A 14,994-nucleotide genomic window follows, 5' to 3' on the forward strand; every position below is an offset into this window, starting at 1 on the left:
TACTCCCAGAGAAATCTGTTTACTTATTTTGCCAAGAACCATTTTATTCTTAAGAAACTCAGGGGAGGTGGGAGTCAGGGGGATGGAAAGAGATTATCCAAAGAACATATATGCGTAACCCATGGACACAGATGATAATAATGTGATGAAGGCCTGGGGTGGGGTGGGGGCTGGGTGGAAGGGGGGCAAAGGAGGAAAATGGGTGACATCTGTAATACTGTCAACAATAAAAAAAAGAAATGGTAACACATCCACAAAAAACCTCTCAATTTTTGTCTACTTTTTCTTTCAAATACTTCCTTACTACCCCAAATCATATTATCACTCCACAGCAACCAGAATCTGATGACAGGACTTTATCTTTCCATTACTTCTTGTGTTTGTCATGCTTTCCCTTTCCCTCTTAGCCCTTTATCTTTCCATACCTAAACATACATAGATCTTCTCTTCCCTTCAAAATATATTCCCAAACTTGCTTCTAGTTACCTCCTATTTCTTTTTCCGTAGGTCACTAGACATGGAGTAGGACACATAGTATAGGAAAACTTAAATATCTATTATATGAATGTTTGCAGCTCCTGAATAGCTGTGAACTAATTGTAACTTTAGTTTTGTGTCATTAGAACCTTCCTTAAAATTTAATTTAAAAAGTGTTTCTTTACAAAGAAAGTGCTATGTAAACACATCATTGAAAGTACTTCATTTAGGTGATGAATACAGACTCAAATTCAGTTATGGAATTGTGTGTATTGAAGATGGGGGCATAATTTGGAATAAAGCATACCTAGATTGATTACAAATGAAAGACCATTTATTTATTCCAGCATGTGAAATATGTGTTCAAAATCCAAATACAATGTTTGCTCTCAAAGTATAAATTGAACTTCATTTTTTTATAAACTGCATATGGAGCATGTAAAGATTTTTTTAAAAAATGTTTAGTAGCCACTAGCACTCCTTTTAAAACTGTGATTGATGGTATGAAAGTGGCATCATTCTATTGTTAATTTTGAGTTTTGGGTTGTAGGTCTTGTCGGCTGCAGCAGCAGCTGGTGTATCTGTCGCCTTTGGGGCACCTATTGGCGGAGTATTATTCAGCCTTGAAGAGGTAATACTTTTAACTATTTGTAGCACATGTGCATGCTTTTGTGTTGGGAATCATGGCTAGTGTCTATGTACATGGTAGTCCCAAAGTGCTTTGCATAACTCAGTACTTTATCATGTGACCAGAGATCTCTGGGCAGTTTTCATTCTCAGTTTTTAATTCCTACAGCACCAACTTTTTACCTGAACAGTTTCTGCATATTGACTGAGTTTGCCTTTCCCCCTTCTCTCTTATAGGTCAGCTACTATTTCCCCCTCAAAACACTGTGGCGTTCATTCTTTGCTGCCTTGGTGGCAGCATTTACCCTACGCTCCATCAATCCATTTGGGAACAGCCGTCTGGTTCTATTTTACGTGGAGTTTCACACCCCGTGGCATCTCTTTGAGCTTGTGCCATTCATTCTGCTGGGCATATTTGGTGGTCTGTGGGGAGCTTTATTTATCCGCACAAACATTGCCTGGTGTCGGAAGCGTAAGACCACCCAATTGGGCAAGTATCCTGTCATAGAGGTACTTGTTGTGACAGCCATCACTGCCATCCTGGCTTTCCCCAATGAATACACCCGAATGAGCACAAGTGAGCTCATTTCTGAACTATTTAATGACTGTGGCCTTCTGGACTCCTCTAAGCTCTGTGATTATGAGAACTATTTCAACTCAAGCAAGGGTGGTGACCTGCCTGACAGACCTGCTGGTGCGGGAGTCTACAGTGCCATGTGGCAGCTGGCCTTGGCACTCATAATGAAAATTGTCATTACTATATTCACCTTTGGCATGAAGGTGAGGAGATTCTTTTGGTACTCAGTGGGTATATGTGTGGCTGTGGGTTTGGAGGGCAGAGCCAAGATATCACACAATCCTCATAGCTCATGTGGCGCTTCCAACTTCATCCAACGTTATTATTCAACCCCCAAAGCCCTTTTTACCTCCATATGCCCTCATAACTTCTTGGACAATTGTACCTCTATCTAAAATGATCCAAGCCTAGTTTTAGACCAAATGCAAACCTCAGTGTTGAGATTTTAAGTAGAAATGTTGTCTTCTTTTTAGTTAAAAAATATTTTGCCTCTCAAAAAGGATAGTGAGGTATTTATTTCTATGCATTGTGTATTAAAATAATATCTATCCAATATAGTATTGGTCCTTACAGGGTGGCTTTAGAGTTTACTGATAAAGCAAAATATTAGGTTGAACCAAATAAAGTTGCCAATATTCAACCATTTTGACCACTAAAATAGCAACTTCATATAGTTTAGCCCAATATATATGTAAATGTATTTTTTAAGATACATTTTTATTGATTTCAGAGAGGAAGGGAGAGGGAGATGGAAACATCAGTGATAAGGGAGAATCATTGATCGGCTGCCTCCTGCACGCCCCACACTGGGTGTTGAGCCCACAGCCCAGGCATGTGCCCTAACTGACCAGGATTCAAACCGTGACCTCCTGGTTCATAGGTTGACATCCAACTATTAAGCCACACTGGCTGGGCTCTGTAAATGCATTTTATACATTTGATATCAATGTCCAATTATCAAGGAATTCACAGTTGATCCTCAATTAATATTTAATCTGTCAAAATGAGACAGCAAGTTTTACTTTTAGTACCCATTATTCCTGGTTTTAATTTGTGCCTTTTCTTTAGCACCCCACTACCAAGTTATTGCCTTCATTCTCTAGGGAAGTGGAGATTCAAACCAGGGAATTAGAGAAAGCAATGCAGTTTAGACAGTACTGAAATCTCTGAGATCAATCTTCCATCCTCCTCAACACCCTGAAAAGTTTTGCAGTGCTTCTCAAGTAATTTTCACCTCTGGCTTCATTCTTTTATTTAAAGTCATTTTCCCAGACCACCAGACCTTCCTGGATTCAAATATATTCCAAAAAATCAAACACAAGCTATTTAAAAATAATCTGCTGTTTTGATTATCTTTGTCATCATGTCCCTCTCTTAGCTCAGAAAATTGAGAATTCACTGTAGTATCCTAGGAGTTAAAAAAAAAAAAAGAGTGGAGAGACAGATGAGGGTTCCTTTTCTGGATAGTCATGCAACCATAATCACTACCTGGTTTAAAATAATTAATCATTTAATCTTTCTTTGTATTGTCACAAAATAAACTGAAACCTCATGTGCCATTCTTTTTGTGTGAGCAGTGGGTTAAGATTCAGTACATAAGAGTGGGTGTGAGCATTGCATTTAAACTCCATCATCAGTATTTATCTACTAAATCTTGGCCTTGGGTAAATTACTTAATTTCTCTGAATCTTAGGTCCTTTGTGATTTGAGAATAAGAGTACCTACATCCTGAAATCTTATCTTTAGAGCATCCAGAATAGAACATAGTAGATAGTCAATAAAAGATAATTGTTGTTGATAAGAATTAAAAATTGGGGAAAATGTCTTCGTATATGAGAAACTCCATCTATTTTCCTTTTTCTTTGGGAAAGGCTTAATTTCTGCCTCCAGTTTTTTGTTGGTCTGGAGAGTTCAGGCTCTAGCCTGATGGACCCCGAATCAGGGTAAGATTCTTTGCGGTCATATTTGCCTGCACATTCCAGAGAACCCCTAGTCCCTGTAGTTACACATATCTTTATAGCCACTTACTAGCATAGTATATAGTTACATTGTCATTGGCCTGTTTGCTTCACAGAGGGTCAATCCTCTAGCCCTTACATATACCAGGCAATGACATTTCTTACTAACCATCTATTACTTTCTCTTTGCAGATCCCTTCTGGTCTCTTTATCCCTAGCATGGCTGTTGGTGCTATAGCAGGTCGACTTTTAGGAGTAGGAATGGAACAAATGGCTTATTACCACCATGACTGGGCCATCTTCAATAGCTGGTGTAGCCAAGGAGCTGATTGTATCACTCCTGGCCTTTATGCGATGGTTGGGGCTGCAGCCTGCTTAGGTGAGTAGTGTTTGCATTGATTTCAAAGTTGCTACCCAGGTGACATACTAAGAAGAGTGATATTAAATACAATTGACTGCAGATTTTTTTAAGTGACCATTTTCTGTTGGGTTTGCCATTTTTTAAGTGCTTTAAGAAAGCATTCTTGATTGTCCAAAGTACAGGTATTTATTTTCCCATACCGCTCTGAGTTTTTTCAGATATGTCAAGCCTATTCCTTCATCCTGATCTTTGTACTTGCTGCCCCTTCTAGGAATGCTCCTCCCTCAGCTATAGCATAGTTGGTTCCTTTCAGCCTTCAGATTTCATGTTAAAAGTTTTTCCCCAGTGAGTAGTTCTCTGACTGCTCACATTACATGTAATTCCTCACATGCTCTTCCTCCCGCACTTTATGTTGGGAACATGTGTATATTATTACAAATTGTCTATGATAGCGTACTCTTTTATTAAATAATTGTTAAATACTTTAAAAAGAAAACATTCTTTGCTATATATCTACATTCCTCCCTTTTAAGAGTAATTCTACTCTCAAATTCCAGCATATGGAGGAAATGATCAGAAATGTATACAAATTTGTATCAGAAATGTATGCAAATATATCTGCACGAGAATGTTCATCATGATGTTACTTATAATAGCAAAAAGTTGGAATCAACATAAAATACACAGTAAGGGACTGGTTAAATAAAATATGGTGCATCTATGTAATGTTATACTATGCAACCATTGAATGTGATGTTAATATTTAACATATTTAAATAGTGTTAAATAAATTTGTAATAATATACAAAATGTTCCCAGCATAAAGTGGGGGAGGTGAGAACATGTGGGGAATTAAACATGTAGTATGAGCTTACTCATGAAAAACATTTTTTGGCATAGTAAACAACTTGAAAAATTCATTCAAGTTATTTTACTCTACTTATTTCTGGGCAGTGAACTTATAGATAATGATATACTTGTTTTTTATTTTCTGAATTTTACACAATGGGCCTGCACATTGCAGAGAACCTCTGGCCTCTGTAGTGTTACACAGATTATGGATATCTTCTGCAGCTACTTTTATAATGGGGGGAGCACAATAGACAAAACAAAAAGAAGAATCAGGAAGGCATCTCATACTTTTGCAGATGTTGTTTTGAGAACTCTGATTCATTTCCATTGTAAACTTCCTTTAATGCATTGCTGGGGTTGACAGTTGTGAGTGAGACCTCCTTTTAGCAATGTTTCTGTTAAGTAAGCTTTACCTGAGTAAGGCCTGTAGCAGGTAAATAATTGTAATGAATCCTATACTCTTCCCACCTTCAATAGCCTGTGCCTGTTTCTTTGCAGGTGGAGTGACTCGGATGACTGTTTCTCTGGTTGTCATAATGTTTGAACTAACTGGTGGCTTGGAATACATTGTGCCCCTGATGGCTGCAGCAATGACAAGCAAATGGGTGGCAGATGCTCTTGGGCGGGAAGGCATCTATGATGCCCACATCCGTCTCAATGGATACCCCTTTCTTGAAGCTAAAGAAGAGTTTGCTCATAAGACCTTGGCAATGGATGTGATGAAACCCCGGAGAAATGATCCTTTGTTGACTGTCCTTACTCAGGACAGTATGACTGTGGAAGATGTAGAGACCGTAATCAGTGAGACCACTTACAGTGGCTTCCCAGTAGTGGTGTCCCGGGAGTCCCAAAGGCTTGTGGGTTTTGTCCTCCGAAGAGATCTCATTATTTCAATTGGTAAGGATTCCAGAAAAGGGATAATAGAATTCACTGTGGAAATCAAAAAATATTCTTAAAATGGGGGAAGATGGAGGGAAGAGGGCACTAGTTAGGAGCCAGAAATAGCAGTTTAATTTTCAACATTTTCTCCCTATTTTTCAAATAGAAAATGCTCGTAAAAAACAGGATGGAGTTGTGAGCACGTCCATCATTTATTTCACTGAGCATTCTCCTCCAATGCCACCATACACTCCACCCACTCTAAAGCTTCGGAACATCCTGGATCTCAGCCCATTCACTGTGACTGACCTTACCCCTATGGAGATCGTTGTGGATATCTTCCGCAAGCTGGGACTGCGGCAGTGCCTGGTTACACACAATGGGTAAGAGCTCTTTGGTGAAGGCGAATTGGGTTGTGGGGGAAAGACTGTAGAGAAAAAGAAAGAACGTAATTCACATGAACATTAGTAGCACTTATAGGCCTTTCTGAAGCTCTGAAATGAAGATGGATGTGTTTCTTTTATCATCATAATTTAAAGAAAAGGAGTTTGAGGAAGAAAGTGGGTTTGAGAGGTGTGAACTGCAGGTTGCATATTATATATAACTCAATTCCTCCCCACAAAAGAAATAGCTGTGTTCTTATGAAATTATAATGGTATTAAGTATTATATGTACAGTATTTGGTCCTTACAATACTTTTGTTATTCTTTTTTTTTAATTTATTGATTTCAGAGAGAAAGAAAGAGGGAGAGACAGATAGAAACATCAATGATGAGAGAGAATCACCAATCGCTGCCTCCTGCACGCCCCCCCACTGGGGATCGAGCCCGCAACCTGGGCATGTGCCCTTGGCCTGAATTGAACCTGGGACCCTTTAGTCCTTAGGCTGACGCTCTATCCACTGAGCTAAACTGACTAGGGCTACTTTTGTTATTCTTATATGAGGATGAGAAAACCAAGTTTCAGTGACGTTGGAAGATTTATACTAGCACTCCCAGTTAATATATAGTACAGGTAGGCTTTAAACATCAATCTTCTGACTCCTAAGGCCAAAGTTCTTTCTTTCTGGGATATTTCTTTTTTCTCCCTTTTTTGTTTAAAGTATTACATATGTCTCCTTTTTCCCCAATCAACCTCTCCCCGACCACTCCCACCCCCGAGGACAAGCCCCCTTCCGCTCCAGTGTCCATGTCCATTAATTATGCTAAAATGTATGCATACAACTTCTTTAGTTGCTCTCTTACCTTACCCCCTCCCCTACCCACCCCTGCCTTCCCTCTGAGGTTGGATGGCCTGTTCAGTGTTTCTTTGTCTCTGGATCTATTTTTGTTCATCAGTTAATGTTGTTCATTATATTCCACAAATGAGTGAGATCATGTGATATTTATCTTTCTCTGACTGGCTTATTTCACTTAGCATAATGCTCTCCAGGTCCATCCATGCCGTTGCAAATGGTAAAAGTTCCTTCTTTTTTTACAGCAGCATAGTATTCCATTGTGTAGATGTACCACTTTTTTTAATCCACTCATCTGCTGATGGGCACTTAGGCTGTTTCCAAATCTTAGCTATCATAAATTGTGCTGCTTTGAACATAGGGGTACATATATATTTTCTGTTGATATTTCTGATTTCTTGGGATATATTCCTAGAAGTGGGATTACTGGGTTGAATGGGAGTTCCATGTTTAACTTTCTGAGGAAACTCTATACTGTTTTCCACAGTGCCTGCACCAGTATTCCCACCAGCAGTGCATAAGGGTTCCTTTTTCTCCACATCCTTGCCAGCATTTGTTGTTTGTTGATTTGTTGATGATAGCCATTCTGACAGGTGTGAGATGGTACCTCATTGCTGCTTTGATTTGCATCTCTGGAATGATTGACTTTGAGCATATTTTCATATGTCTCTTGGCCTGACACGGCACCAGAGTTAAGTTAGGGTTTTTCAAAATGCTGACATGCCGAGCTCAAAAGGTTTGCCATCACTGATTTAGGTCCTTTCCCCATTTTTTTTATTAGATTGTTTATCTCTCTTTTGTTGTATGAGTTCCATGTGACATTTGGAGATTAAATTCTTATCAGAGATAGCATTGGCTAATATGACTGAAGAGGAAAAGTATCCTCTTTGAGAATGTTATTTTAACTACAGATTTTTTTGTTTTATTGTCTTGTTTTGTCTTTTAGGCGACTGCTTGGAATCATTACCAAGAAGGATGTGTTAAAGCATATAGCACAGATGGCGAACCAAGATCCTGATTCCATTCTCTTCAACTAGAATGAAAGGATTGTGCTGGATACAAAACAGGAAGGACATTGCAGACCGTGGATATAGTTTATTAACTGGGTACCCAAAACACATTTCCCATATCTGGATGGTGAAGTTATATTAGTGTGTTGTTTCTTTCCTACAAGTTAACCAGTTGCACTACATAATAATTTCTGGAAGTTAATCTCTTTAGGAGAAAATGCAGTTAGACTTCTGTGATGTTGCATTACAAAGATTTCATGAAAGAGTAAATAAGATTGCTATGGTTTAATTCTTTTTCTTTTTTTAAAGATTTTTTAAAAATTTAAAACGATTGTTAGCCAATATGCAATCACTGAAAACTATGCAAGAAAAATGTTGACCGTCCTAACTGATAGCCTGCAGGAAACTCATGAAAAAGTCACTTTTTTGGGACTCTAACTATCATTGGTGGAAGATGAAGTGTAAACTAAGGGGCTTTGCTTTTCCAACCACAGAAAAGAAAGCCAGAAGGAAAATAGTAATGGCATTTTCCAGACTGTGAAAATTCAGTTCAAATGTTATCTTGCTCCTGTTACAATATTTAGCATTATTAGTTTGTGTGTATATGTGTATGTTAATTTTAATATCTGATTATAAGACAATGCTGCTTTGGTTAATCTCTAAATGAATTTAGAGAGGTTGATTTTACGGCTTGCTTGTTCCTGGTACTCTTTTGAAGTGCACAAAGATAAGTTATAGAACTTTCTCCTTGTCTGCTCTAAGAAGGGTAATTTTCCAGATGGTATTTGTTTGCTAGTAGACAAGGACTTTGCCATGCATTTATTAGTAGCAAGGAATGATTTCTCCAGATGAATGATTAGTGAAGTTCTAAGTAAAGTCAATGACTAGGAACTTTAAATTTTGTGAGGTTCCAACTCATTCTCTTACCCAGATGCCACCTCCATGAGTGATGGTGCTTTAGGCTTCTGGAATATGTAAGAATATTCTGCATACTGGTAAACTAGGGAAGATTCAGAGCTGTATCTGCATTCTCATGCATTCCTTCATAAAGACCACCAGTACTAAAATAACTGGACACCCATGCCTCCTCCTAGTGTAAAGCACGTAGAACAGGCCAGTATTGTTCCTGTGAACATGAATTTGGGCTCTGGGTACTTTCAAATATATTCAAAGCATTGAAACAGAATAGGCAGTTGTGACTCCCTTGCAGCTCCTTAGAATTCTGAATGAAATGCAGAACCATCCTAAGACCCAAGAGTGTGGATAAGGCCTGGTAACACCAAAGGTGCTCGCATCCAATTGAAAATGTGCCTGTCTGAATTTCCTACCACTTTAACTGCAGTAGAAAACATCACAGTCTAGGGACACCTGGTGGAATTACAGAGCCACCACCATCATTCCGATCACGGTTTCATTTTCTACAGTATTACCCACGTGTAGTTGTTCCCCCTCAATTCTTTGCCCCTTCCCACTCCTCAGTCCCGAGTTAATCATTCCTATTACAAAAAATAATTCCCAGGGCTAGTTAAATTATAAACCAAGCCTCAGTAATCTTTTGGCACGTGGACCAGAGGTAACACACAGCCGTTGGCTCTGTTCTATAACCCAGTCACTGTTACCATGCCTCAATTTCCACACCAATGCCCACAGCAGTGAGACTTAACTGCCAGGGGTGAAAGTTCAGCCTTTCCCATTTTCAAGTCTGTTCCCAGCGCTTCTCTCCATCCTTCTAGCCTGGAATCAGCAGTCACTCAGCATGTCCTTCCCAGCCCTCCACCTCCCTTCCCCAAACACTTCATACCTCATTTTAAAGCTGCTGATCCCAGAGTCTAAGCTTTTTTTAACCCTTAGTTCTTATCTTTCCCAAATATGAAATTATGTTATTATCCAGAACTAGGTAGTCAAGGCTTATTTTTACTTTTTTCTTTAAAATATCAAAGCAGCCCAGAGTTTCTTATTTTAAGTATATCGCTCTAGCATTTTAATGAAAATGAGAAAACTCTAGGATATATTTTATGATAGTCATAACTCAGCAACTTTACATCTTTTGTCCCTTCCATATTACTGATTCACTTGCATGAGATGTGGCTATTTTCCCTGACCACCCCTGTACATTGTGTAGAAATCAAAGTTCTTATCTGTAAATTTATAGATCATTACCTATCTTATTAGCTATCCAACTAAAGTTTGCAAAACAGGAAATGTCAGTTTTTCTGGTATTTGGTGACAATGAAAGATTTGGTTGTATTTCGTAGTGCAGCAGCAATATGGAGGGACTTCTAAGTTTGCCTTTGTGTTTCTTCTAGGCTCCGTTTATAATTTTAGACAGATGAGCCAGTGTTAAGGTGCTACTTCAGAGACTAAATTCAAGAAATCAGATAACACTGTGCCAAGGTAAACTTTCTAGATGCTAAGAACCGATTGGCCCTCCAGAGAATAATATCCCTTTGATACCTCACTCCTGATAAGTTTCATCCATTAACCTCAGCTTCTCAGGAATCCATGTAACTCATATGCTAGAAGTAGCTATAATGTATGGTATGCATTATATGTCAAATCCTATGGTTTGGCTCAAAGGTTGGCTAATTGCAGCTAGAGCTCCCTGCTAGACTGCTAACTCAGCACTTCACCACTCAAGAGTTTCTTGTCTTGAGGCAAAGGAAAATGTTCTTTCTGACATTGCTAATTCAGCAGTTGGACACACTTAGCCAGCAAACAAAGCTGAATTAGGGAGGTCTGTCAGATGTCCACAGGCCTCAATGGCAAAAGACAAGATAATCTGTGATTTAAAAATGAATATGAATTTAAACTAGTCTAGTTTGGTATTAACAAAAGGAAATTGCCCGACACAAGAGAAGGATTTACAAAAAATTGCCAATAAGCACTTCAGGATTTTCTGAGGAATAATATCCAGTCATGAAAGGAATGAAAATCTATAGATTTGTAAAAGTCTGCTATATTTTGTATCTTCAGATCTTTAATATAAAAAAATTAATGAACCTCAAGCACTTAATGGATGATTAGTTATACCATTAGAGGGAAGAATTAGGGGACTGAAAATGCAAAATACTGGCCATTCTCAAGATCATTTGTATTTAGAAGTTTGTTCAGATACTTTGCTCTTTTCTGGCTCTGGCCTCCTTCTGGCTCAGCCCAGCTGTGGAGCAGAGGTGGTATAGTCCATAGAACAGATATCCTCTGGTGTATAATCTGACACTGATAATACTTTGGATTTGCCAGCTGGCAGAATAAATTATTAATTTGCTGATTTAACTACAAAGCACTTCAATGGTTTTGGGTACCAAGGGCTGAATCCGAATGCTTTCCAGAAAGAACAGAGCACAGTATAAATTTCTCTAGACAGCCTTCAATTGTGTTTAAACATGAGGATGATAAAGTAATGGAGACTTAGTGTGGTCTAAGACTGCGAAATAATTCTCAATCACATTATGAACCTGTTCAGGTGTGGGGGAAGCAAATATGTTTTTAAAAACTTACCATATAATAGAGTCCATCATGGGACATAATTGTTGCTCTATGTTTTAAGTATTTAAATCATCTATCCCATTTGAGTCTTGGTCTTGGTTTGTTTTGTTTGGTGATAAGAAGAAAAGTGTACTTGTTACCCTGCAGTATCTTTTTAAAATCATAAGGAGTGCAATTTTTGAAGCTGAGTTTTTAATGATTGTGAAGACAATATAGAGAATTTGAAACAACCGGTGTGTTTTATATTGCCAAAGTACTTACTGATGACTGACCACATTATACTGTGAATTATTGACTTACCTGCATTGGATCAGAGCCAAATACATGCAATCCATCAGTTCGGAGAAAGCAGGAGAGCATCTTCTACGGCAGTGCACAGAGTATTGAGCTCTTGAAAACCCTGAGAAAAATTAGGAATTTAGAAAGTAAAGGGGAGGTTGACTATTGAGTCCTTTAAAAAACAGATGTCTATATATGTGCTCTGAATATCCTAAAACCTTGACTTTTTAAAAACCATCTCTGAGATTGCTTGGATTCCCTTTGGAGAGGGACTGGAGAGTTATGGCAGTGGAAAAGCCCTAGTAAGAAAAAAAAAATGAGTTTATGTAAGATGGTGGAAGGAAGGCCAGCCACACATCTTGGCATTTATAAACTGCTTGATCATGTGCCCCAAGGGAAAAAAAAGTCAAATAGTTTTCCAAAGACCAGGCCTTCCAAGCAAAAGTATTTAGCTAGAGTGAGTCTACTTTTATGGTAAGGGCTGACATAAGACAAAACATCTGCTGTTAAACGTGGGGAGCCACTACTGCCATTGCCTAAATGATAAGCTTTAGGGAGATTTCCTTGAATTTTGATAACAAAATATTTTTAAATCTATACTTTAGCCTCCCCAGTATATATTTATTTATATTAGAAAGAAAAATGTGAGGGTTTCTCAGATCAGAGCTCAGGGAGCTGTGTAAATTTGATAGGAAATCAGTGTAATATACCTGCGGTGACCACAGGACTTTTTCTCTGGTTCAATTTCAGTTGTTTGCTCCGAGGAGAGTTCTTAGAATAGCAGGTGTTAGCAAATTCAGGTTATTCCCCAAACATTTGCTGGCCAAGATCTCATTTCATAATATCTGGTCCTGGGTAAAGTTTTCAAGTGATGTAGGGAACAAAATTGGTTTTTCCACTGTGTAATCTGATTTTTGCCAGATGACCTAAGAAAGAAAGAAAGTATTTGATGTGCAGAGTTTGCGTTTCTTGCATGGAGCTTATTGGGTCACTCAGCCCAACCCTGCAGTCATAAATTCCTACCTCTAAGTTCCTGCCAAAGGGTCTTCAGCCTCTCTTTGCACACTCATTGAATGAATGCCTTGCTTAAAGAAGGCATGTGAGACTATAAAATTATGAGGATTTTAAAAAAGTGATCTTTGCCTCTCTCTCTTCCTTTTATCCTACCCTCTCCCCCTCTTGCCCTCTGCCTCTCTCTCTCTTTCTCTCCTTCCTCCCTTAAGTTCAAAATTTTCTCAATTGTTACAAGCATATTGTTTCAAATGTGGACCTTGGAGAAAGGAGAGGATCATTCTGAAAACAGAAAGAAGATAATTTTGACTTGATGGGGCCAATGGCCCTTTGTTCCACTGCAGGGGCAAAAGCTAGTGGTATTTATTGGGAGTGTCAAGAGCTTTAGCATCCTGAAGGCAGATATATGAAGTATTCATTGATAAACCTTACTATTATGTACTAGTCCAAATCTATTGAAAGTCAGAGACAGTCTAGGATTTGGTAAGTGAAATGCCACCTGGCAAAATGGGGACAAGGGAGTGGCCTGAGTCGGTTTTATCAAGGCAGGAATCTTCAGCCTCATTATCATACTGAGTGTACCTCAAAATATATTGACATTCAAGAGTGTTCCTTTCCCCTCCTCCATTTTACTTTATCCCTTATCCCTCTTTTCTCTCCCATTGTCCTGCCTTTTTAGTACTAGCTTTTTATTAAGTATTTACTTTTTTATTATATATTTGGTCCTTTGGGACTATGTAATGATTAAGAATATATTTCATTCTAGATAAAAAATGATGTGCTTAATATTTTGTTCTTTTAAACTGTCTTTTGAAGCTATGCTGCTAACCAGGTACAGGCCAGAAAGGAGTTGAGCCTGATAGACAGCACCCAGGTCATATTACTTAAGGATGACATTGATGTCATGATGACATTGATATCAGTCTTCTTCATTTGACCAAGGCCAACATCATGCTCTTACCTCTGTCCATTCATCTCTGGCTATGGGAGAAATACCACCCTTTGGGTGAGCCAATGAGGCCAGGAGGATCAGAGGGTTCTAGCCCATGGGCCACTATAGGAATATCTCTGTAATAAGCTCATTCATAGGACCGGCTCCAGCTATGGTAGCCAAAGAAAATCTGACTAAACATTTTAGTTTATAAGAGTTGGTAAAAGTTTAACTGAAGCTAATGTATAGACATCAACTAGGCAACCAAAGCTAATGTAGCCTGAGTTTCCACAGGAAGCTGAGCTGTTCAGAGTGTTTATTTATCTGAATGTTGCCAACCCTTATAGTTACGCTTTCTTAGCTTTATTCTAACTTTTAGAGATGTTGGTCCCTGTTCATAGGTACAGCCTGTACCAAAGCTGTGAGTCACTGCTCACTTCATTCTGCTCCTTGATCATGCATAGCAACAGTCTAAAAAGGAAGACATGGGCTGGGGAGTTATTTATTCCCTATGCTTCTACTAACTAGCCTCGAGATCTTAACCGTTCTGTGCCTCAGTGTTCCCATCTGTAAAATGGGGATAGTGTTAATTGCCCTACCTACCTCACAGGGTTGTTGTGAGGATAAATTGAGACAATGAATGGAAAGTACTTTGACTAGTAAGTGCTATGCAAATTGTATGAAATGGAAATAATCATGTTAAAGGCAATGGAATGGACATTGGCAGAAGGGTTAATGGGATTGTCTAGTCCTTTCTCTGTGTGGCTTAAACCCAGGTTGCCATTGCTTTATACATTTCCACTTAGCACAGATTTGTAATTATGCATGTAATAAAGCACAGCCTTATCCAACCTGGTGTCTTGTGTGTTTTTGATGACTTTCAATTTTGTACCTATTGATTTCTAATCATAAAATCAGGGAAGCAGCATATCAGGGTTGGGGGAGGATAGTATAAAAGGCAACTGCAAATTCCTACTAGCAAGCTCACTTCTAAAAAAGATTTATTAACTACTTAATTATTTTTACATTTACAGATTCAGTAATACTTTTTAAAAAATATACTTTTATTGATTTCAGAGAGGAAGGGAGAGGGAGAGAGAGAAACATCAATGATGAGAGAGAATCATCGATCAGCTATCTCCTGCATGCCCCCTACTGAGGATCAAGCCCACAACCCAGGCATGTGCCCCAACCTGGAATCGAACCATTACCTCCTAGTTCATAGATCGATGCTCAACCACTGGGCCATGCCAGCTGGGTGAGATTCAGTAATACTTTTTAACATAAAGAGACAAATGAGGGGCAGCTTACA

At 38.7% G+C, this 14,994-nt stretch overlaps 1 protein-coding gene across 3 annotated transcripts in view; it reads left to right on the top strand.

Annotated features, from left to right (window-relative positions):
- CLCN5 (chloride voltage-gated channel 5) overlaps positions 1 to 14,533 on the top strand; it is a 157,961-nt gene extending 143,428 nt beyond the window's left edge. For all 3 annotated transcript variants that reach the window (XM_006758900.2, XM_006758901.2, XM_006758902.2), the window contains 6 exons: positions 1,028 to 1,108; positions 1,342 to 1,884; positions 3,832 to 4,018; positions 5,351 to 5,749; positions 5,898 to 6,114; positions 7,912 to 14,533. In XM_006758900.2, coding sequence (XP_006758963.1) covers positions 1,028 to 1,108; positions 1,342 to 1,884; positions 3,832 to 4,018; positions 5,351 to 5,749; positions 5,898 to 6,114; positions 7,912 to 8,002 — 1,518 coding nt within the window. In that variant the 3' untranslated portion in view covers positions 8,003 to 14,533. The remainder of the gene's footprint in view (positions 1 to 1,027; positions 1,109 to 1,341; positions 1,885 to 3,831; positions 4,019 to 5,350; positions 5,750 to 5,897; positions 6,115 to 7,911) is intronic.
- Positions 14,534 to 14,994: the final 461 nt, after the last annotated feature.

This window comes from Myotis davidii, unplaced genomic scaffold, assembly GCF_000327345.1.
Source record: "Myotis davidii unplaced genomic scaffold, ASM32734v1 scaffold855, whole genome shotgun sequence".
Taxonomy (NCBI): Eukaryota; Metazoa; Chordata; class Mammalia; order Chiroptera; family Vespertilionidae; genus Myotis; species Myotis davidii.